Source organism: Leucopleurus acutus (genome assembly GCF_964270905.1).
Source record: "Leucopleurus acutus genome assembly, chromosome: 1".
Classification (NCBI taxonomy): domain Eukaryota; kingdom Metazoa; phylum Chordata; class Mammalia; order Artiodactyla; family Delphinidae; genus Leucopleurus; species Leucopleurus acutus.
In genome coordinates this window covers 43,337,439-43,360,887 of record NC_139142.1, presented here as the reverse complement: position 1 = coordinate 43,360,887, position 23,449 = coordinate 43,337,439, and the positions used below count along the sequence as shown (strand labels likewise).

The 23,449-nt window shown below is 34.0% G+C and overlaps 1 protein-coding gene across 1 annotated transcript in view; it reads right to left on the bottom strand.

Annotated features, from left to right (window-relative positions):
* The window catches only part of EXOC5 (exocyst complex component 5), a 49,176-nt gene that overhangs the window by 5,731 nt on the left and 19,996 nt on the right, over positions 1 to 23,449 (bottom strand). Inside the window, exons 7-15 of the mRNA XM_082852270.1 lie at positions 21,426 to 21,535; positions 20,873 to 20,917; positions 20,628 to 20,768; positions 19,555 to 19,637; positions 18,023 to 18,232; positions 16,582 to 16,729; positions 6,229 to 6,337; positions 2,605 to 2,725; positions 1,322 to 1,408 (exon numbers count right to left, since the gene is read on the bottom strand). Coding sequence (XP_082708396.1) covers positions 1,322 to 1,408; positions 2,605 to 2,725; positions 6,229 to 6,337; positions 16,582 to 16,729; positions 18,023 to 18,232; positions 19,555 to 19,637; positions 20,628 to 20,768; positions 20,873 to 20,917; positions 21,426 to 21,535 — 1,054 coding nt within the window. The remainder of the gene's footprint in view (positions 1 to 1,321; positions 1,409 to 2,604; positions 2,726 to 6,228; positions 6,338 to 16,581; positions 16,730 to 18,022; positions 18,233 to 19,554; positions 19,638 to 20,627; positions 20,769 to 20,872; positions 20,918 to 21,425; positions 21,536 to 23,449) is intronic.

Sequence of the window (23,449 nt, the reverse complement as noted above, 5' to 3'; positions counted from 1 at the left end):
TCATTTCCTCACCTGTAAAATGGGAATAGTATTTCCTACTTAATAAATGAAATTATACAGGTAAAGATCCTTGTACTGTGCCCGGCACATAGCAAATTCTTTTTTTTTAAAATAAATTTATTTATTTATCTATTCATTTATTTATTTTTGGCTGCATTGGGTCTTCATTGCTGTGCATGGGCTTTCTTTAGTTGCAGTGAGCAGGGGCTACTCTTCATTGTGGTGCATGGGCTTCTCATTGCGGTGGCTTCTCTTGTTGCGGAGCACGGGATCTAGGCATGCAGGCTTCAGTAGTTGTGGCTCGCAGGCTCAGTAGTTGTGGCACACAAGCTTCATTGCTCCACGGCATGTGGGATCTTCCCGGACCAGGGCTCAAACCTGTGTCCCCTGAGTTGGCAGGCAGATTCTTAACCACTGTGCCACCAGGGAAGTTCGCAAATTCTTGATAAATATTGAGTTGGCCAAAAAGTTCGTTCGGGTTTTTCATGTTACAAAAACCCGAACAAACTTTCTGGCCAAACCAAACAGTAGCTATTATGATCATCAATAAATAAATGCCCACTATCATCTCAAAAGACAGAGATTCACTGCTCCATATTATGAACAGGTAATTAACTACAATAAACATTACAAAAATTTTTTTGAATATAGAGTCTGCATTCACTTAATGGAAGTTACTTTTAGAAAATCAGTAAATTTATTTAAAGCATTTCAGATATTAGCCTGACAGTTCTAACTGAAAATAAAATCTTCTATGTTACATACCATTTTTAAGGAGTTTGGAGAGAGGGAGAGAGAGAGGGTGTGTGTGTGTATGTGTAGGAGGGGGCATCTACAAAAAAATATATTAAATAGAATCTGCTTTAAAAGTAAGTCTAAACATACTGACTTCCATAAATAATAAACCTGGAAGGCAATAAAAACAACATTCTAATAAAGATGAAAGCAATATGTAAAAATAAAATCAAACATTATAGCAGGATGGTGGAATTAAAATAGACTTTCTTCTTCTCTGAAAATCATTTTCATGGTGTTTTTACAATTTTAAAAAAATGCAAGAGATAGCACAGGGAGATCAGCTCGGTGCTTTTTGTGACCACCTAGAGGGGTGGGATAGGGAGGGAGGGTGGAAGGGAGGTACAAGAGGGAGAGGATATTGGGATATACGTATACATGTAACTGATTTACTCTGTTATACAGTAGAAACTAACACAACATTGTAAAGCAATTATACTCGAATAAAGAGGTTAAAAATTTTTTTAAATAAAAAAATAAACACAACAACAAAAATGCAAGAGAAATAGTAAAACTAACAACTTGCCTGTCAATGCCAGTATCTAATTTCATCTCCATCTGTTCAATTATTTCTTTTTTCTTCTGAAGGCATTCAGATAACTTAGGAGAAGAGCTATTGAATGTTTAAAGGGGGAAAAAGATCACATTAGTAGCCTTACAATTCTAACAGTTTTTCATAGGCATATGTGTATAGCTATATACCTACACACACACACACACACACACACACACACACACACACACACACACATTATAATTTGCTCCCCAATCCAAGAAGCATATAAATAGTAATTATTTAGTATTCACTATGCCCAATTCATTACAATAGTCATGCTAGGAAAAATTAACCCGTTAAAAGAGAAGGAAGAGGAGGATTTAGATTTATTACTTTCATCTGTGAGGAGACAGCCCTTTAGAATATAAATATGTGATTTTGAAATTCTGAAATTATTTGGTTTCCTTTTTAATTAAATTTCTGGTATTTCAGTAAGAAAAATCACAGTCTTGAGAATATAGCAAATTATACTAATTAAAATTTGCAGACTAACACCCAATTCAATTGTATTTAGCTTTCCTATATTAAAAAAAACGAAAAACAAAACCAACTTGGTAGCCATATTTACCTTCTGAATATTACCTAAATGTCAAAAAACACCCAAAATATTAAAGAATATGCAACCCTAATAATTACGTGAATTCTTTGTTATGTGACATTAGAGCTCTTTAAAAAGTAAATTTCCTTTCAAAATGTGATTCAGGGATCACAAGTAATCTTTATCTTTGAGATCATTTCTAGACTAATTATTTCTTGGCATATCAACGCTTATACAAAATGTCTAGAATTTTATCTTCTATATGAATATTCTTCCTCTTTAATTATAGTACTACACATACAATTTAAAAAATCACGTTCACATATACACTACCTTATTTAATCCTCACATGCTTTAAAAGTTCACATAAATTGATAGGAAGATATAAACCAAACCTCATTGAATGCCTCATCAAAACCTGTCCTATTAATCTCATAAAATTGTTATTGTACATCTTTTTATTATAATAAGTGGGAACAAGCTAGAAATTGTCTTTCATATCAGATTTAGGTTTATGACACATTCAGTAAACCAAAATTAATACCACAGAAGGAAAACAGGAAGGCAAGGAAGAGGAAAAGGGCTTTTACTTATTTCACACCCTCCTGTTCCTGTTTATGTTTTAACAAACATCTATTACTTTTAAATTTTAACAAGAAGTAGAATACTATAATATTCATTGAAACACCAATGAAAATCAGACAATTTGACTAACCTTATTAGTGGCATAAGGTGATCATTAAACTGCTTGTCAAAAAGATGAAAAATAGTATTGGCCTGGTGCACAACATCCAAAAAATAGAGATTTGCATTCCTAGAATCTGAAGAAGGAATTCCTAAAGTTGGAAGGCATGTATATGTTAGAATCATATTAAAGAAATTCATGTAAGCAACAGAAAAAAGAATGTGGTTTTATATATACAACATGCATAAAAGTAACTTCTGTTTCATTAAATCAGCAATAATTTTTGTGGACAGAAGAGTAAAATTAAGCTTGTTAATAATTTAATAAAATTCATCCGAAGTTTTTACATCCAAATTTTCACTATCTACTCGTCTTCATTATTTGTGGAGATAAATAAAAAATAAATCAATCAATAAATGAATCATCTTGGACTATACCTTCTCCTTCCCTTTTCTGCCCTCTTATGCGCGATGATTCATGAGCCATGAATACACTTCTATCATTTTTCTTATAACCATTTTTCTTATAACCAGGCCTCTTTACCTCTTATAACAGTTAAAATAATTTTCTTATTAGTATTCTGGTTCAAATCTCCTTATCTTTTATGCTATATATTGTTGCCATAATAATGTATTTAACATATTTCACTCACCATGTTCTCTATTTCCTCAAAAATAATTCAAAGTCTCCTCACTGTCAAAATAATAAATTCCAGATTTTCAGCACTGTATTCAAGCCACTTCACATTCTGACCCCAAAACAGACAGCTGGTCTCTCCAGATTTGTTTCCTCTCTTGTAAGAGAGTAATAGTTAAACTCTAAGGTCCCTACTAACCACAGACATTTATGTTTCTAGCTAAAGTTCAAAGACATAAGGGGCTAGGAAAAATACTCACAGAAAATGAGAAAACAAAAGTTTAATACCTAGAGTTCTTTACAGTAGGAGGATTTTTTTTCAAAGTTTTAAAAATGGAAAATAAAGGTGTTTTATTTTCCCATAAACGACAAAATCACCAACTGATAAGAAAATTAAAGGCTCCAACACAAATTTACAAGAGAAAAAAATAAAGTCAATACACATGTAGAAAATACTAATCCTTGCTATTAATGAAAGACATGAAAAGGCATTAGTGATGTACATTTTTAACCACTAAATTATTAAAGTTTTTAAAGAATATTCAGTGGTGTGCAGAAAAGCTGGAATAATCATACATGCCAGCAGCAGTATAGATTAGTGGGAAAAAACCCCTTAGGAAAATCGTTTATACGTATAAAAATTTTTTAAATTTGCAATACACTTTGATCTGGTAATTTCACTTCCAGAATTTTATCCAAAGAAAATAATTCAAAATAAGGAAAACACTTTAAGCTCTACAATTGTTCACTGTAGCATTATTTATACTACTAAATTGCTGAAAAGAGGGGGTGGTTAACTTTATAATATATATGCATGACAGAATTTTATAAAATCATTAGAAATAACAGCAGTATGTACTAACTAAATAGCTGCATGGAAAATGTTTATGAGTATAAGGGACATTCTCATCCTACCAGGAAATTTTTTAAGCCCTTCCAAATTATGAATACTGCTATTAAAATGAATAAGCTAGGCTTCCATACTAGGTAAAGAACAACTCCTTCATACCATATAGAATCAAATTCATGTTACTTTTTTATTATCTTCTTTAATCTTCACATCTTTGAGGTGGATATTATTATCCCAATACAAATAACCACATTAGCTTATTTGTAAATGGCAAATGTTAAATACTTGATGTCAAGTTTCTGCTGTATTGGGTGGAGTAGGGGGGAAGCAGGCTAAAAATGCTTATCTATGTCCTGCAGGTTAAAAAAAAAAAAGGGTAAGAATAAACCACAAGGTTACTGAATTATGGGTAATTTTGCTTCAACCTTAGAAACTTTATGGAATGAAGTTATATACAAACATTTTTGAGCATGTGCTATGTGCTTTCTAGGTGCTAGCCTATAATGGCAATTAAGACAGATAAGATTCTTAAGACAGGTAAGATTCCCATGAAGTTCACTATTCAAGAGAACTTACATGCTGTTCTCTCTACTTAAAATACTCTTTCTCCAAATATTCAATTTACTCCTTCACTTCATTCAGCTCTCCGGTTCATGTCTCCTCAGAGAGGCCTTTTCTGACCAGCCTTTCTAAAAAAGCCCTCTGCCCCTGAATTCCCCATCCTACCTCCCATTACTATTCTCTATTCCTTTACTCAATTTTATTTTTATTCATTGCACTTACTAGTCATTTGTCTATCTTTTCCACAAGAATGTAAGCTGCATGAGTACAAGGTTAAGGACTTAATAAGCATGTGTTCAATGAATGAATTCTGGTGAGTGAGGCAGATATTAACAAGTGAAAATTTCATTGTAACAAGTGCTATGAAAAAAGTTAATTCAATGATGAAATAATGCGTAACTAGGCTGGGAAAGGGGTGTCACTTTAGCTACGTCGATCAGCAAAGGCCTCTCTAAGAAGGTAGCCCCTTAGCTAAGATCAGAAGGGAGAAAAGCCAGACATGAGAAGAGCTGAAGGAAAAGGATTGGGGGGTAGGGAGATACCAAGTGCAAAGAACCTGAGTGAGGAAAATGAATGAAGGCCAAAGGGGCTGGGGTAGTGAGGGGAAATGCAATATGAGATAAAGATGAATATATAAGAGGAGGCCAGATCAAAAGCTATACTTTCATAAAGAGTTTTTTGTTGTTTTTCCCCTAAGAGTAACAGGAAACCACTAAAGGGTCTTAAGCAAGAAATTTTAAGACCCTTGAATTTATAACATAACTGTTACATGGAGTCAGTTATTTGGAAAGGTAAGAATGTACACAAAGAGACCAGTTAGGAATGGATAGAGATGATGATCTTTAAATCAGGGTGGCATCAGCAAAAATGGAAAAAAGTAGACGAATTTGAGTTATGTTTCGCAGTATACAGACAGGATTTGCTGATAGACTGGCTATCAGGTTTGATGAAAAGAAGAATTATGATAACTCCGGGGTTTGGGCCTTGAGCAAACAGTAAATAGTAATGCCTTTTAAAGACATGGAAAAGAAGGGGAAAGGAAGTTTAGGTGGAAGATAAAGAGTTTCATTTGGGATATATTAAATTTGAGATGCACACAGAACAGGTGAGAGAGGTCAAGGAGGCAACTGAATTAATGGGACTGGAATTTAGGGAAGAAGTCATTATTATCCTATTAATACCAGTAAACCCAGAAGACCAAAAATAAAAGAAAAAATTTTATATGAATCTATTCCTCTCCAGGCTTATTTTGAAAAGGCTTACTTTCCTTTCTAAATCTTACTTTACTCAACTGTCTTAACCAGAATTGCTGTCACTTCCATTTCTGCTCCTTTGGCATTTCATAGCTTACAGCATTGTATTACATTCTTCCATTCACTGTAGTGACTCATGTAGCCCTGGTCAATGTAAGCAATATGAGAACTGTGTCTTTCTATAGCTTCTAGCATCTGACAAATCCTTGTTACAGAAGCTCAAAAAGCATTTTGTTGCACTGAACTGCTTTTGACAGATAGAGTTGAATATATATAAAACAACATTATGCATAGTTTAACCAAATAGGATCAAAGGAATTTAACACGAAGTATAACACAAATAAATATACTTACCAGCAAGTCCTGTTTCCAAGGCATAATCAATATGTTCAATACATAAAAATTCCACAAGAATGGTAAAAATTCTAAAGGCATTCCTTGGTAAATCAGAAGGATCAGAGAGCTTTAAAAACAAAAACCAAATACATCATTCCTCAAGTTTACCTTTAAAAAAAGGCAATACTTTTTTTTTTTTTTAAGCAATCAACTTTGTATAAGACATAGTCAGTATCCAGTAAAAAAATGATAACTTAAAACTCTTCCTGCCCACCCAAAATGCCTTTCTCATATACATACAGTTACAATGCTCCGTGTCTGTCTACAACTCTCCTGGCTTAGACTAGATCAATGTTTTTCTGACCTGGATTGTAACCCATTAGTGGACTGTGACAAGAAAGAAAGAGAGAAAAGAAGAGAGAACCAATAGAAAATAATGTCTAAAGTACACATTAAAACCAAATATGTTTTAATGAAATAAACACATATAAACATAACATACACACACATATAAATACATATAATAAATGTACACTCAACTGCCATGTAAAGTGCCTTTCTTATTGTGAGTCACAGTAAAAGAATTTTGAGAGCCACCAAATGAACAAATGCTATTCTAGTAAAACTCAGAACAAAAAGGATTCTTTATTTTATTGGAGGGTGGGGATGGGAAATCAATAACAGACACACTATAAAATACAACAGGCTCAAATCCCACTTTCATCACTTCCTGGTTGAGTGACCCCCTTGAGATGTTATTTAACCCCACCAAGCCTCAATTTCTTCATCTGTAAGGTAGGAATAATATTAATAGTACTTATATCCTAGCCTTGAGGTGAAAATAAAGTATGAAAATGCATGTAAGGTATTTTTAGCTCAGTGTTTGGCATATAATAGGTTCACAATAATAAATTTTCATTTTGATGTTGATGTTGCTGCTGCTGATTAACTAATTAGTAAAGGAATTATTAGTAATTATGCTGAGAAAATTAAATCCCTCTTTAAAAGTTAGAAAATTACCTCTCAACTTCTTATAACTGCTTCCTATATTATTTATCAATTGATTGTTGCCTATTTGTAGTCTCCATTTGTGATCCACTCTCAGAGTAATGGGCACTGAAGTGCATAACCCACTTTAAATTCCCTAAATCTCTACTGATTATAAATACTAATTTGGTATTACTCAATTCCCTTCCTGGTCTTCTTAATACAATCCTAACCTTTACCCTTCATCAGTCTCTCTACCACAACTCTCACCTTCCTTCTTTGGTCCCCGATGCTTAACAAATGCCCTTAGCAAGCCACAAAGAATAAATTTAATTTTTCACATTCCTCCTCTCTACATCCGTACATTCATGCATAACTCATTGAAGAGGTAGACTGAATATGTGTAAGGATATAAAAGACATAAACAACACTGTTAATCAACTGGACCTAACTGACATTCATAGAATACGCTATCCAACAACATCAGGATATACATTTTCTTTAAGTATTCATAAAACACTTACCAAGATGGATCATATTCTGGGCTAAAAAACAAGTCTTGATAAATTTAAAATGGATTCATATCACACAAAGTATGTCCTCTAACCACAACGGAATCAAATTTAAATCAATAACAGAAAGACATCTAAAAAATCCCCTAATATCTGGAAATGAAATAACACACTTCTAAGCCACTCTTGGGCCAAAAGAAATCAAAAGGGAAATTTAAAAGTATTTTGAACTGAATGAAAATAAATACAACAAATTAAAATTTGTGGTATGCAGCTAAAGCAGTACCTTAAAGGGAAATTTATAAGACTAAATGCCTATATTAGAAAATAAGAAAGGTCTCTAATCAATGTCTCACCTCCACCTTAAAAAACTAGAAAAAGAAGGGGAAATGAAACCCAAGTAAGCAGAAAGAAAAGACGTAATAAAGAGTGGAAATCAATGAAATACAAAACAGAAAACAGAAAAGTCAGTGATACCAAAAGCTGATTCTCTGGGGAAACCAATAAAACTGATAAACCTCCAGCCAGAATGATCACACACACAAAAATACCAATCAGAAAAAATGAATAAGAGACATCGCTAAAGATTCTACAAACGTTAAAAAGATAATAAGCTACTATATATAAAATAAACAACAAGGTCCTACTGTAAAGCAGAGGGAACTATATTCAATATCTTGTAATAACCTATACTGAAAAAGAATATATATATTATATATATTATGTATATATAACTGAATTACTTTGCTATACACCAGAAACTTAACACTGTAAACAAATTATACTTCAATTAAAAATCACACACACACACACACAAAATCAATTGACCATAAAAAAAAGATAATAAGGCAATACCATGAACATCTTAATCCCAATAAATTCAACAATTTGTGTGAAATATACAAATCTTAAAAGACACAAACTACCAAAACTCACTTAAAAAGAAACAGGTAACTAAAATAGCTCCATATCTACTAGAGAAGTTAATTTGTAGTTTAAAACCCTCACAAAGTTAAAAACTGCAGGCCCAAATGACTTCACTGGTGAGTTCTACCAAATATTTAAGGAAAATATAACACCAATTTTACATAAACTCTTCCAGAATATTGAAGAGGAAGGAACACTTTCCAACTTATTCTATGAGGCAAACATTACCCTGATACCAAAACTACACAAAGACATTACGAGAAAAAAATATGTACACATCAATATCCCTCTTGAAGGCAAACACAAAAATTCTTAACAAAAGTTTAGCAAACCTAATCCAACCATACATAAATAGGATAATACGTGATGACCAATGGGGTTTATCAAAGGAATTCAAGGTTAACATTTGGAAATCAATGTAATCCAACCACATTAACAGAACAACAACAAAAAAAGCATTTGACAAAGTCTAACATCTAATCCTTATAAAAACACCCAGAAAACTAGGAATAAAAGAATTTCATCAATCTGATAAACAGCATCTATGAAAAACAAATGGGACCTAATTAAACTTAAAAGATTTTGCACAGCAAAGGAAACCATAAACAAAACTAGAAGACAACCTACAGAATGGGAGAAAACATTTACAAATGATGCGACTAACATGGGATTAATTTCCAAAATATACAAACAGCTCATAAAGCTCAATAACAAAAAACCAACAACCTAATCAAAACATGGGCAGATGACCTAAATAGACTTTTCTCCAAAGAAGACATACAGATGGCCAAGAGGCACATGAAAAGATGCTCGACATCGTTAATTATTAGAGAAAGGCAAATCAAAACTACCATGAGGTATCACCTCACACCAGTCAGAATGGCCATCATCAAAAAGTCTATACATAATAAATGCTGGAGAGGGTATGGAGAAAAGGAAACCCTCCTACACTGTTGGTGGGAATGTAAATTGGTAAATGTAAATTGCAGCCACTATGGAGAACAGTATGGAGGTTCCTTAAAAAACTAAAAATAGAATTACCATATGATCCAGCAATCCCACTATTGGGCATATATCCAGATAAAACTATAATTCAAAAAGTTACATGCACCCCTATGTACATAGCAGCATTATTTACAATAGCAAGACATGGAAACAACCTAAATGTCCATTGACAGATAAATGGATAAAGATGTGGTGTGTGTATAAATTTATATATATATACACACACACACACACACACACACACACACACAATGGAATACTACTTAGCCATAAAAAAGAAGGAAATAATGCCATTTGCAACATGTATGGATCTAGAGACTATCATAGTAAGTGAAGTAAGCCAGACAGAGAAAGACAAATCTCATATGATATACCTTATATGTGGAATCTAAAAGAAAAAGAAACGACAAAAACGAACTTATTTCCAAAACAGAAAGAGACTCACAGACACAGAAAACAAGCTTATGGTTACCGAAGGGGAAAGCGGGATGCGAGAGGGATAAATTAGGAGGCTGGGATTAACATATACACACTACTATGTATAAAACAGATAACCTGGGCTTCCCTGGTGGTGCAGTGGTTGAGAGTCTGCCTGCCGATGCATGGGACATGGGTTCGTGACCCGGTTCGAGAAGATCCCACATGCTGTGGAGCAGCTAGGCCCGTGAGCCATGGCTGCTGAGCCTGTGCGTCCGGAGCCTGTGCTCCGCAATGGGAGAGGCCACAACAGTGAGAGGTCCGCATACCACACACACAAAAAAAACAACAGATAACCAACAAGGACCTACTGTATAGCACAGGGAACTATATTCAATATTAAGTAATAACCTATAAGGTTACATATTTATATGTATACATATCGCTGTGCTGTACACCTGAAAGTTACACGATATTGTAAATCAACTATATGTCAATAGGGGCTTCCATGGTGGTGCAGTGGTCAAGAATCTGCCTGCCAGTGCAAGGGACAGGGTTCAAGCCCTGGTCCGGGAAGATCCCACATGCCACGGAGCAACTAAGCCCACGCACCACAACTACTGAGCCTGGGCTCTAGAGCCCTCGAGCCACAACTACTGAAGCCCGCGCGCCTAGAGCCCATGCTCCGCAACAAGAGAAGCCACCACAATGAGAAGGCTGTGCACCTCAACGAAGAGTAGCCCCTGCTCGCCACAACTAGAGAAAGCCCGTGCACAGCAACGAAGACCCAACACAACCAAAAATAAATAAATAAATAAATAAATTAATTTAAAAAACCTATACGTCAATAAAAAAAATTTAAAAAAAGAAAAACCTACAGTTAGCACCATATTAATGATAAAGACAAGAATAATGCAGGGTATAGGGAGGGTGGGAGGGAGAAGCAAGAGGGAAGGGATATGTGGATATATGTATACGTATAGCTGATTCACTTTATTATACGGCAGAAACTAACACACCAGTGTAAAGCAGTTATACTCCAATAAAGATGTTTAAAAAAAGATTAAAAAACAAACAAAAAGAATAATGCAAGGTGTATGTTCTCGCCACTTATAGTCAGCATTGTATTGGAGGTTCTCACCAGGGCAATAAGGCAAGAGACAAAACAACAGGCATCTATATTGAAAGGAATAAGTAAAACTGACTTTATTGGCAGAAAACATGATATTCTATACAGAAAATCCTGTGGAATCTACAAAAAATGCTATTAGAATAAGCGAGTTTAGTCAGGTTGCAGGTACAAAATCAACATATAAAAATCAACTGTATTTGAGAACTCAATATTGCTAAGATGTCAATTCTCCACAAACAGTACTATAAATTCAAAGCAATTCCAGTCAAAATCCCAAACTTTTTTTTCCCCAGAAAATGAAAAATTGATTATCAGACTTATATGAAAACGCTTTAGAGGACTCACACTACCTTATTCAAGATTTATAGTTACAGTGATCAAAACAGTGTAGTATTAAACTTCCAGAAGAAAACATAGGCAGTACATAGGTCTTAGCGATATTTTTTTGGATCTGTCTCCTCAGGAAAGGGAAACAAAAGCAAAAATAAACAAACGGGACACAATCAAACTTAAAAGCTTTTGCACAACGAAGAAAACCATCAACAAAACAAAAAGGCAACATATTGAATGGGAAAAGATATTTGCAAATGATATGCAAGATAAGGGGTTAATATCCAAAATATATAAAAAAACTCATACAACTCAATATCCAAAAAAAAAACCTGATTAAAAAATGGGCAGAGAATCTGAACAGACATTTTTCCAAAGGAGACAAACAGATGGCCAACAGGCAGATGAAAAGATGCTCAACATCACTGATCATCAGAGAAATGCAAATCAAAATCACAATGAGATACCATGTCACACCTCATACAGAATGGCTATCAAGTCTACAAACAACAAATGTTGGCAAGGATGTGAAGAAAAAGAACCCTGTACAATGTTAGTAGGAATGTAAGCATTCCTACTGGCACAGCCACTATGAAAAACAGTATGGAGGTTCCTCAAAAAACTGAAAATAGAACTACCATCTGACCCAGCAATTCCATACCTGGGTATGTATCCGAAAAAAACAAAAACACTAATTCCAAAAGATACATGCACCCCAATAGTCAGAGCAGCATTATTTACAACTGCCAAGATACAGAAGCAACCTACGTGTCCATCAGCAGATGAATGAATAAAGAAGATGTGGTATATATATATACAAGGGAATACTACTCAGCCATTAAAAAAATGAAATTTTCCCATTTGCAGCAACATGGATGGACTCAGAGGGCATTATGCTAAGTGAAATAAGTCATACAGAAAAAGACAAATACTGTATGATATCACTTATATGTGGAATCTAAAAAAATGCAACGGACTAATGACACAACAAAAAAGAAGCAGACTCACAGATGCAGAGAACAAACTAGTGGTTACAGAGCAGGGGGGCAGGGGGCAATGTAAGGGTTGGGGAGTGGCAGGCAGAAACCACTGGGGTAAGATAGGCTCAAGGTATTGACAATGTGGGGAATATAGCCAATATTTTCTAATAACTGTAAACGGAAAGTAACCTTTCAAAATTGTTGAAAACTTTTAAAAATATGTATTTTTTTTAAAAAGAAAGAAAACTTAAGGAAATAAACAAAAGAAAGAAAATATAAAAGGAAATCTTTGTGACCTTAGGTTAGGCAAAGATTCCTTAAATATGATACCAAAAATACCTCCCATAACAGAAAAGTGTTAAATTGGATATCATCAAAATTAATAACTTCCATTCTTTGAAATACTCTTTAGATATGAAAAAGACAAGCCACAGACTGAAAGAAAACATTTGTAAATCATATATCGAATAAATGAATTTTAACTAGATATACAACTGTCAAAAAATAAGAAAACAGACAACCCAATTTTAAAAAACGCACGCAAAATACACCAAATAATATACATGAATGGCAAATAAACGCAAGAAAAGATGCTCATCTTTAGTCATTAGGAAAATGCCAACTAAAACCATAATAAGGTATCATTACATACCTTATTAGACTCTAAAATAAAGACTGATCATACCAAATGTTGGAAATCATGTGGAACAAATGCAACTCTCTCATATACTGCTGGTAAGAATGTCAAACGAAACAACTTTGAAAAACAGTTTGGCAGTTTCGTAAAAAGAATTACCATATCACATCATATAGCTACTCAGGAGAAATGAAAGCATATGTCTGCATAAAGACATATGCATGAATATTCACAGCAACTTCATTTGTAATAGTCAAACACTGGAGCCAATCTAAACTGCCATCAATAGGTAAATGGATAAACAAATTGTGGCATATTCATTAAATAAAATACTACTCAGCAATAGAAGAACATACTAATTAATACACACAAATGAATGAATTTCAAAATATTTATGCTGAGTTAAAGAATCCAGAAACACATGTATACACTATAATATACTATAACCCCATTTATTAAAAATTCTAGAAAATTAATCAATTTCTTGAAAAATCCTATTTAGCTTTCAAGACTCAGTACTGAAGCATCCCCTTCTTTTTGAAAACTAATCTACAGTGAAGCAGATCAGCAGTTGCCCAAGGACAGAAATAGAGGCGAAAGGGAGATTTTAAAAGGGCAGAAGGAAACTTTTGGAAGGTGATGGATCTGTTCATTATCTTGACTGTGTTACAGTTTCACAAATGTACACATAATTTACCAAAGTTATCAAATTGTACAGTTCAAATACATGCAGCTTATTGAATGTCAATTATATCTCAAAGTTACTAAGTTTTTTAAAAAGAAAGGAAAAAAACACCAATCTGCTCTTTACACTGCTCTTTTTAATATCCTTTAAAGTTTCCATCATCACCTAACAAGGTCAAGTCCAAATTTCTAAGTATGGCATACAAAGAGTTTTTGTCTACATTTTCAACCTCCTGACTTATTACTCTCCCCATATCCTTTTTTAGTTCAAGCATTTCATACTGCGTGATTGATATCTGTATGTCTCTGTGTATGTAATTTTCTCTATTCCTGAAACAGCCTGCCAGAATCATCCTCTTGAAGATATCCTATTTAGCTTTCAAGATCCAGATCTCAAATGTTTCCTCCGTTTTAAAATCTTTCCTGATACTCTTTCTCAATTCCTTAACCAGGCAGAGCTGGTTGTTTCCTCTTTGGTCCCAGCAGTGTTTACCTACCTTGCACTAATTCTTTATATGTCTACCTCTTTTCTCCACACTATTCAAAAGTAATGTAAATGTCTTGTATTTATAACCTCAATGCCTAACATGGCAGATGGTACAAAGTAAACACAAAATAATGTTTGTTGGATAAGACTGCAATGAATTAAACTAATTTTCAATCTCATGACTTTCCAGACAGAAGGTCATGATTTAGACCTAGTTGCTGTGATTCAAATAAATATGTTAAAGGCTTCATGTTTGATGATCCGATGCTTTAGAAACATTTTAATATATTTCCAGTATTCAGAAAAGTACAGATATTACTGTACCAAATATACCCATCACCTACCCAGATGTGTCGTATCTTAACATTTCTCCAAATGTACTTCAGATTTTCTTCCTTTTGGGGGGCAGGAGTTGTCCAACATTATACATATAGATAACGTCCCTTGGGTATTCCTCCCAAGGCAACCACTACTCTGAAGTTGTTTATCACACCCATGCTTATGTATGCTCCTGAATAATATAAAGTATAGTTTTACTTTTTAAAATTTTATGTTGTGGTATACTGAATATATCTTTTCCCCATTTTGCTCTTTTCACTAAACATTGCATTTTTGAGATTTATTCATGCTGATGATACATGTAACTCTAGTTTAGTCATTTAAATTGGTATATAGTTTTCTAGTATATGAACAATGTTAGTTTATCAATCCTCTTTACAGCACACTTTGTTTCTAATTTTTCACCACAACAAACAACATAGCTTATGATGTTAGACGTGTCACGTGCACCTACAAATTTCTCTAAGGAATTAACAAATTACTCTCCAAAGTATACCAATTTTTACTTCCATTGGCAGTGTATGAGAACTTCTACTGCTCCACACCCTTACCAATACTTAGTATCAACAGACTTCTTAATTTTTGCCAACCTATTGAGAATGACAGTATTTTCCCTGTTTTAAGTTTCATTTCCCCACTAGTGAGACTGAATATCTTATTGATAATTTATATTTTCTGTATTTATGTGTAGCCTTTGACTTGTTTTCTATTGATTTATATTTATATGTATAATTTATATTGATTTACTATCTATCAATATAAGTATATAGACAATATACATCAGTACAAATAAAAAATTAAGACCGCCTCAACTCTCAACTTCATACTTAAGAAGTATGTACCTCAGTTTCTTCCTCTGTAAAACAGGAATAATAACCTCACAGAAATGTTACAATGATTAAATGAGTTAATAACATACCTAAACTGCTTGGAATAGTGCCTGGAACATAGTATGTGGTATACAATTATTAACCACTAATATTTGTTTTATAAATCTTCTGCTAGTGGGCTTCCCTGGTGGTGCAGTGGTTGAGAATCTGCCTGCTAATGCAGGGTACACGGGTTCCTGCCCTGGTCTGGGAGAATCCCACTTGCCGCGGAGCAACTAGGGCCGTGAGCTACAACTACTTAGCCTGCGCGTCTGGAGCCTGTGCTCTGCAACAAGAGAGGCCACGACAGTGAGAGGCCTGCGCACAGCGATGAAGAGTGGCCCCCGCTTGCCACAACTAGAGTAAGCCCTCGCACAGAAACGAAGACCCAACACAGCCAAAAATAAAAATTAAAAATTAAAAGAAGGCTCAACATTTAAAAAAAAAAAATCTTCTGCTAGTCATATTGGTTGCAAATACCTTCTCAGAGGCTGTGACTAATTTGTTACTTTGTTAAAGTAAGTTTGTGGAAAAAATTCTAATTTTTTTGCGGTAAGTGGGCCTCTCGCTGTTGTGGCCTCTCCTGTTGCGGAGCACAGGCTCCAGACGCGCAGGCTCAGCGGCCATGGCTCACAGGCCCAGCCGCTCCGCGGCATGTGGGATCTTCCCGGACTGGGACACGAACCCGTGTCCCCTGCATCAGCAGGCGGACTCTCAACCACTGCGCCACCAGGGAAGCCCAGAAATTCTAAATTTTAATGGAGTCAACTTTTCCTTTCCTTTGATATCTGTGTTCTTAAACGTCCTTCTCTCCCTAATGCTCTATATCTTTATAAGATAGGTCTAACTTTCCCTTTCATATCTTGATTTAATATCTCACTAAAGAAAATCTGACACGCTCAACTTTAAAATTATGTTAAAATATACTTCTAAATAACTTAAAAATAATTCTGTTCCCCAAGCAAAAATCCTATTTTTTTATTACAATAAACATTTGTTCCTAACCAGAGAAAAATTAAAATACACAACTATATACAAATAAAATAAATTTACAATTACTCTTACCCTATGACATCTTTCAAAGGCTTGCTTGGTTTCTTGTAAAAGATTAACCACCACTTCTTGGGATAGGAAAGTCTCTCCATGAGTATCGATACTTGGTCCCAGTGGTAAGTTGGTACGCTGTCTAATTCTCTCTTTCAAATCTTGAATACTAGTGCATAATACCAACAAATGAAAAAAGAACACTACTATACATAGATTTCAATTTCAAATACTCTCAAACTTAGTATACATGAACTAAGAAAAAGAAAGAAGAAAGAAAAATAGACCAACAGCCAGGAAACCTAAAACTTCTAATTTCAGTAAGTAGTTCTGTAAAGTGAAGCAAGCATTAATCTCTAAACAGAAGATGTTCGTCTGAAAAATGAGTAGATTTGGAGTTATTATCTCTAAAGTCTCTTTCAACTCTACAATTCTGACTCAGTAGCCCAAAACTCCTTGTCTGGTTTCCGTGGGAAGTGGGCTTTTCCAAATAAGTTAATATTCCAGATAACTAAATGGTCCTGCTTAAAACAAACTTTAAAATTTTAAAGATTTTTAAACATATTAACCCTTTAAACATATTGTACATTTCATTATTATTAAACATAATTTAGCTTTTCTCAATGACTGAGGGTCATTAAGAACTTTTATTACATGATAGTATCTTTAGAAAATTACTTTATTTTTTGGTCCTAGAATATATAGCTCCAGACTGTGAACTAATTTTTCAAAAAATTCTTATGATTGTTTTTTAGGTTTTCTCTTTTACTTGCTACTGCCTTTGAGATGTCACTTCTTATTCCTAATTATAATCTCTCCATGATCATTATTTAATATATGACAAACTGGGAAACAAGAAAATGATTTGGGTGTGCATTATGTGAACTGTCAACTCTGATTATATGGCTCCACAGAAGTCATTCTGATTCATCCAAAAATCAACGCAATTCCAGATAGTTGAGATCTAGATAACTGAGTTGCCACCAATTCTTACAGCAAATCATTTAATTTTATTCTAGTAGGTAAGTACATTCACGTTTTAATGTATTACTTAAATAATTTTATGCCCAAGTCATGAAAAATCTCAGGGTACAAAATTGTGATCTGCATTTTTTTTTTAACCACACCTGCAATAGCAGCAATAAAACAATGTGCTTCCTAGTCAATAACCTGGAATAATTTACTCAGTCTAAAAAAAGGAAGGAAGGAAGGCAGGCAGGAAGGGCGCGAGGGAGGAACTCTTTACGGTACTAGCATTCTGCTTTACATTTTAATAATGTTATGTAGGAACATTTCAACATGTGGCTTGAAGGACAGGATTTGATGAATGGTGTAAACAAACTGAATTAAAAAAATTCTTCACAGAAAATTCTAATGACTATCAATATTTCACAAGTTTGTCCAAATATAATAGCTTTTAATATCTTTAGTTTTAACTATAACATTTAACAAAAACACTTACCCTCCTGTGCCAATCGATCTCTTTTGATGGTTTTTTGAATCATAATAGCGCTGTAGGATCATAGCACTTCTGCTTTTCAAATATCCAGTCTCCACTTCAATATAGTTCTCCAAATAGGAAATGAAAATGGACTTGATAAGCTTAGACAAGAAAGTCTGTTTATCAGTACCTAAGTTAAACTCCATCAACTTGCTGGAAAGATTTGTGGTTCTTTTCATGCAAAAGGGAGAAAAAAGATTAATGTATATTGTAGGTATAGTAACAATATTTAAGAAATACATATTTTTATAACATGACTTTTTAATAACTTATGTTACACCACCGTTTCTTAAACCCTGGGAAGTTACTCAGGATGCAGACAGCGACTGTACAGGGTTATATATATTAAGTAGAATGAATATTACAAACAACATCATGGTTTTGAAAACTACCATAAACTCCTAGAGATGACTCAGGAGAGGAAACTAAGGCAACCAACCAGACTAGAAATGGCAACAGTGGCAGAATGGCTTCAAGTATGCCACATTCATGACATGGTACCCAAGCCAAAATATTGAGAAGTCTATGCGCTGTTCATTCTCTTTAGTCTTTGTCCCTGGACTTTCCTCTAATTTTCTGTTTCTCACTGTTGAAGATAGGCTCACAATAGTGCTGTTGCTGAGATGGACTTCCTGATTATAGTTACTTTTGAAAACCCTCTTCTCAAAGCGATGACAATAAAGAAAAGCAATAGAGTTGAAAAAAAACTCCACATGAAGCTTCTACAAAGTATAACACTGCCATTTACAAAAGCACAAGACAAATTTTCACACCAGACTTAAGTCTGAAATTGTCATATAAGAGTTTGTCACTCTGGGGGCTTCCCTGCTGGCGCAGTGGTTAAGAATCCGCCTGCCAATGCAGGGGACACGCGTTTGAGCCCTGGTCCGGAAAGATCCCACATGCCGCAAAGCAAATAAGCCCATGCACCACAACTACTGAGCCTGCGCTCTAGAGCCCGTGCTCCACAACAAGAGAAGCCACTGCAACAAGAAGCCCGGGCACCACAACAAAGAACAGCCCCCGTTCGCCGCAACTAGAGAAAGCCTGCACGCAGCAACAAAGACCCAACACAGCCAAAAATAAATAAAAATAAAATAAAAAAATTTACAAGAGAGTTTGTCACTCCCTTTCTCAACTTTTAAAGTTTTAACTGCAGATAAATGTAATAATACTAGTTCTTAAAGAAAAGAATTAAACAATAATGAACTAGCTTACAATTAAAATCAGAAACAAAATTCTCAAGTCTTAAACAAGGTTTTTATATTTCATTAAAGTACATTAATATAAAGCATAATATCCAATTCCTTAAGTTAACATGCTAAGAATGCTGCTCTTGTACAATACTAGTCTATACAGACGAGTATTTAATGCTAAAAGGTATATTGCTATCTGACAAACTGTTATTCAAAAATACCTGAATATTTCCCCATTTTCTATTTGAAAAAAAGAAAATGTGAGATATTACTATTTTCTAATAATTAAAAATATACCTTGTATATAAATCGTAGAGACTTTTGAGATACTGCTCTGCATCGGACTTCCTACATTCTTCTAACTGGTCTTTCACAAAGCTCTAAAACAAAAAGTCAACATTCTGTCAATTAAGTAAATATTAAATTATATAGTCAATATTTTTTTCTCTAGAATTACTCCATATTCTTGAACTGTTCTAACTTAAAATCCAGTGGAAAAGGCAATGCATAGAAAAGAGACCAATATAAAAAAAAATAGGTTTTTAATTTTTACTGCTTCTCATATTTACTCATACATCTTATCAGTGTTGGGAATAAGCATTAAGAATCTCAAATACCTTGTCTTTTGAAATCTGCCTATCCTGCCTCATGGGTACATTGGGGAAAAAAAAAAAAAATCCCAAAAAACAAAACCTGAAGCTATATCAATATGGTCAATTCCTTAAAGCAGCTTTTCCCAAACTGTAGTCTAAGTAACACTAGTGTCCTTTGAGACACTACTGTAAAATTGGGAAATGCTGTACATTACATCTCCACTTCTAGAGAATCACAATACATATTAGTATCTTTAAAGGCTATTAAAAGTCCTGAATTGTGTTGTAAAGACAACACTTATTTAATGTTGCTCAATCCATTGGTAAACATAGTTTAGGAAATGTTGCCTTAAAGTACAGAGCTATGGAAGTCAAGGTTGTAAATGAAATTCCTGTTTTCTTTTAATCTTAGTACCATATTATAAAAAAGTCTACAGATTGAGCTTGTAATTCCTGTTCAGTTTCAAAATGCCATCTATTGGTTAAGGTAAGAAACCAATAAAAATTAAAACTGAGGCTAACCTACCACACAACCTGATACATATGTAATTTCAAACACATCCTCTGATGACACTGAGTGATTAGCACCTTTTTTCTTAGTAAACAACAAAACATTTTTTTTTTTTAAAGCATGACACTGTCATTCCTTTCTCCTACACTTAATAAGTGGATTACTATGCCTAAGGATATTATACAAACTAAATTTTAAAAACTTTTAAAACATAGAGGAAAAAAATCACATATTGCCTTAAGTACTTAGTCATTGTTTAAAATTACCTGTAGTTTGATTTCAAATACATTTTGAATAAGTTTAGCCAGTACTGTTTCTGGATTACTAAAGATATCTCCAACTTGTTTGTTCACCCGTTGACAGAGTATTGCTGCGTCTTCAAATATATCATTTCTCAAGTAAGCACCCTAAACAGCAGAGGAAATTTACATTGAATATATAATTTTAAAATGCTTTTTAAAAATACAAATTAGCATAAAATAAAATACAATAAAGTGTACTGTTATGTTACCTCCTGGCACTGCTTTATATAAACATCAACACAATGGGAATAACCCTAGGAAAAAGAAAGAAATACATATCACTCTTTTGGTTCAATTATAACAATAATAACAACAATGTCAATAAAAGAGGTATTATATGTAATAAAGCTATGTCTATGCCTCAATAAATGGCCAACAGTAATAGCTACTCTGGTTCCTATATTCCAAACTTAAGGTCAATCCTTCTTGCTTTTGAATTATTTCATCAAATGTTTGACTGAAAAAAAAAAAATACATTAAATACCCAGAAGGCAGACAATATGATTTTCTATGTCAAACTACATAAAAATTCAGTGATAAAATATTAATATTATTGAATATAAGATCCTTATTTAAATAATATTACCTAAAATTTAATATCATTTCTGGAGAAAGATACAAATGTACATTCAAATTATTCCAAATAATGAAAATTATCACTGACTCATACAACTGGGGAAAAACAGAGACTATAATATATAGAATTCATATAACCTCTGTACTCTTTAAGACTAATCTGCATTTTAAACTTTTACTATTTACCTTAAAATGGAGTAAAACAGCTGCTACTTCTCTCATTCTGGAGATTTCACCTCTTCGTTGAGCACCAGTAAACTCCTGTATCAGTTGGCATTCTAAGTCATGGTATTTACCTAAAAATAGAAAGTCATTCAGCTACAATGAGACAAAGTATCCAAGTTATTTATGAGTATATGGTTTCTTTATAAAGATAATGACTAGGAATCTAGCTTTCTTTTAAAAGAATTGCAAAAACTATATGAGATTATAAGTAGTGGATCAAAACCCGACAATATACTGTGGTATATAAATATGTATTTTAAACCAAAAAATCTTCCCAACTGGTAAAACAGGTGAGCTCCTACAGTGTGACTGCCATTTATCACTGCTATGTAAAAGAGCAGCTGGCTGGCAATATCGTTCTCAATGGTGAAAAACTGAAACCATTTCCTCTAAGATCAGGAACAAGACAAGGTTGTCCACACCCACCACTATTATTCAACAGTTTTGGAAGTTTTAGCCAGAGCAATCAGAGAAGAAAAAGAAATAAAAGGATTCCAAATCAGAAAAGAAGAAGTAAAGCTGTCACCGTTTGCAGATGACATGATACTATACATAGAGAATCCTAAAGATGTTACCAGAAAACTACTAGAGCTAATCAATGAATTTGGTAAAGTAGCAGGATACAAAATTAATGCACAGAAATCTCTCGCATTCCTATACACTAATGATGAAAAATCTAAAAGAGAAATTAAGGAAACATATCCATTTACCAATGCAACAAAAAGAATAAAATACCTAGGAATAAACCTACCTAGGGAGACAAAAGACCTGTATGCAGAAAACTATAAGACACTGATGAAAGAAATTAAAGATGATACAAACAACTGGAGAGATATACCATGTTCTTGGATTGGAAGAATCAACAATGTGAAAATGACTATACTACCCAAAGCAATCTACAGATTCAATGCAATCCCTATCAAACTACCAATGGCATTTTTCACAGAACTAGAACAAAAAATTTCACAATTTGTATGGAAACACAAAAGACCCCGAATAGCAAAAGCAATCTTGAGAAAGAAAAACAGAGCTGGAGGAATCAGGCTCCCAGTCTTCAGACTATGCTACAAAGCTACAGTAATCAAGGCGGTATGGTACTGGCACAAAAACAGAAATATAGATCAATGGAACAGGATAGACAGCCCAGAGATAAACCCACGCACATATGGTCACCTTATTTTTGATAAAGGTGGCAGGAATGTACAGTGGAGAAAGGACAGCCTCTTCAATAAGTGGTGCTGGGAAAACTGGACAGCTACATGTAAAAGTATGAGATTAGAACACTCCCTAACACCATACACAAAAATAAACTCAAACTGGACTCAACACCTAAATGTAAGGCCAGACACTATAAAACTCTTAGAGGAAAACATAGGCAGAACACTCTATGACATAAATCACAGCAAGATCCTTTTTGACCCACCTCCTAGAGAAATGGAAATAAAAACAAAAATAAACAAATGGGACCTAATGAAACTTAAAAGCTTTTGCACAACAAAGGAAACCATAAACAAGACAAAAAGACAACCCTCAGAATGGGAGAAAATATTTGCAAATGAAGCAACTGACAAAGGATTCATCTCCAAAATTTACAAGCAGCTCAATATCAAAAAAACAAACAACCCAATCCAAAAATGGGTAGAAGACCCAAATAGACATTTCTCCAAAGAGGATACACAGATTGCCAACAAACACATGAAAGGATGCTCAACATCACTAATCATTAGAGAAATGCAAATCAAAACTACAATGAGGTATCACCTCACACCAGTCAGAATGGCCAGCATCAAAAAATCTACAAACAATAAATGCTGGAGAGGGTGTGGAAAAAAGGGAATCCTCTTGCACTGCTGGTGGGAATGTGAATTGGTACAGCCACTATGGAGAACAATATGGAGGTTCCTTAAAAAACTAAAAATAGAACTACCATACTACCCAGCAATCCTACTACTGGGCATATACCCTGAGAAAACCATAATTCAAAG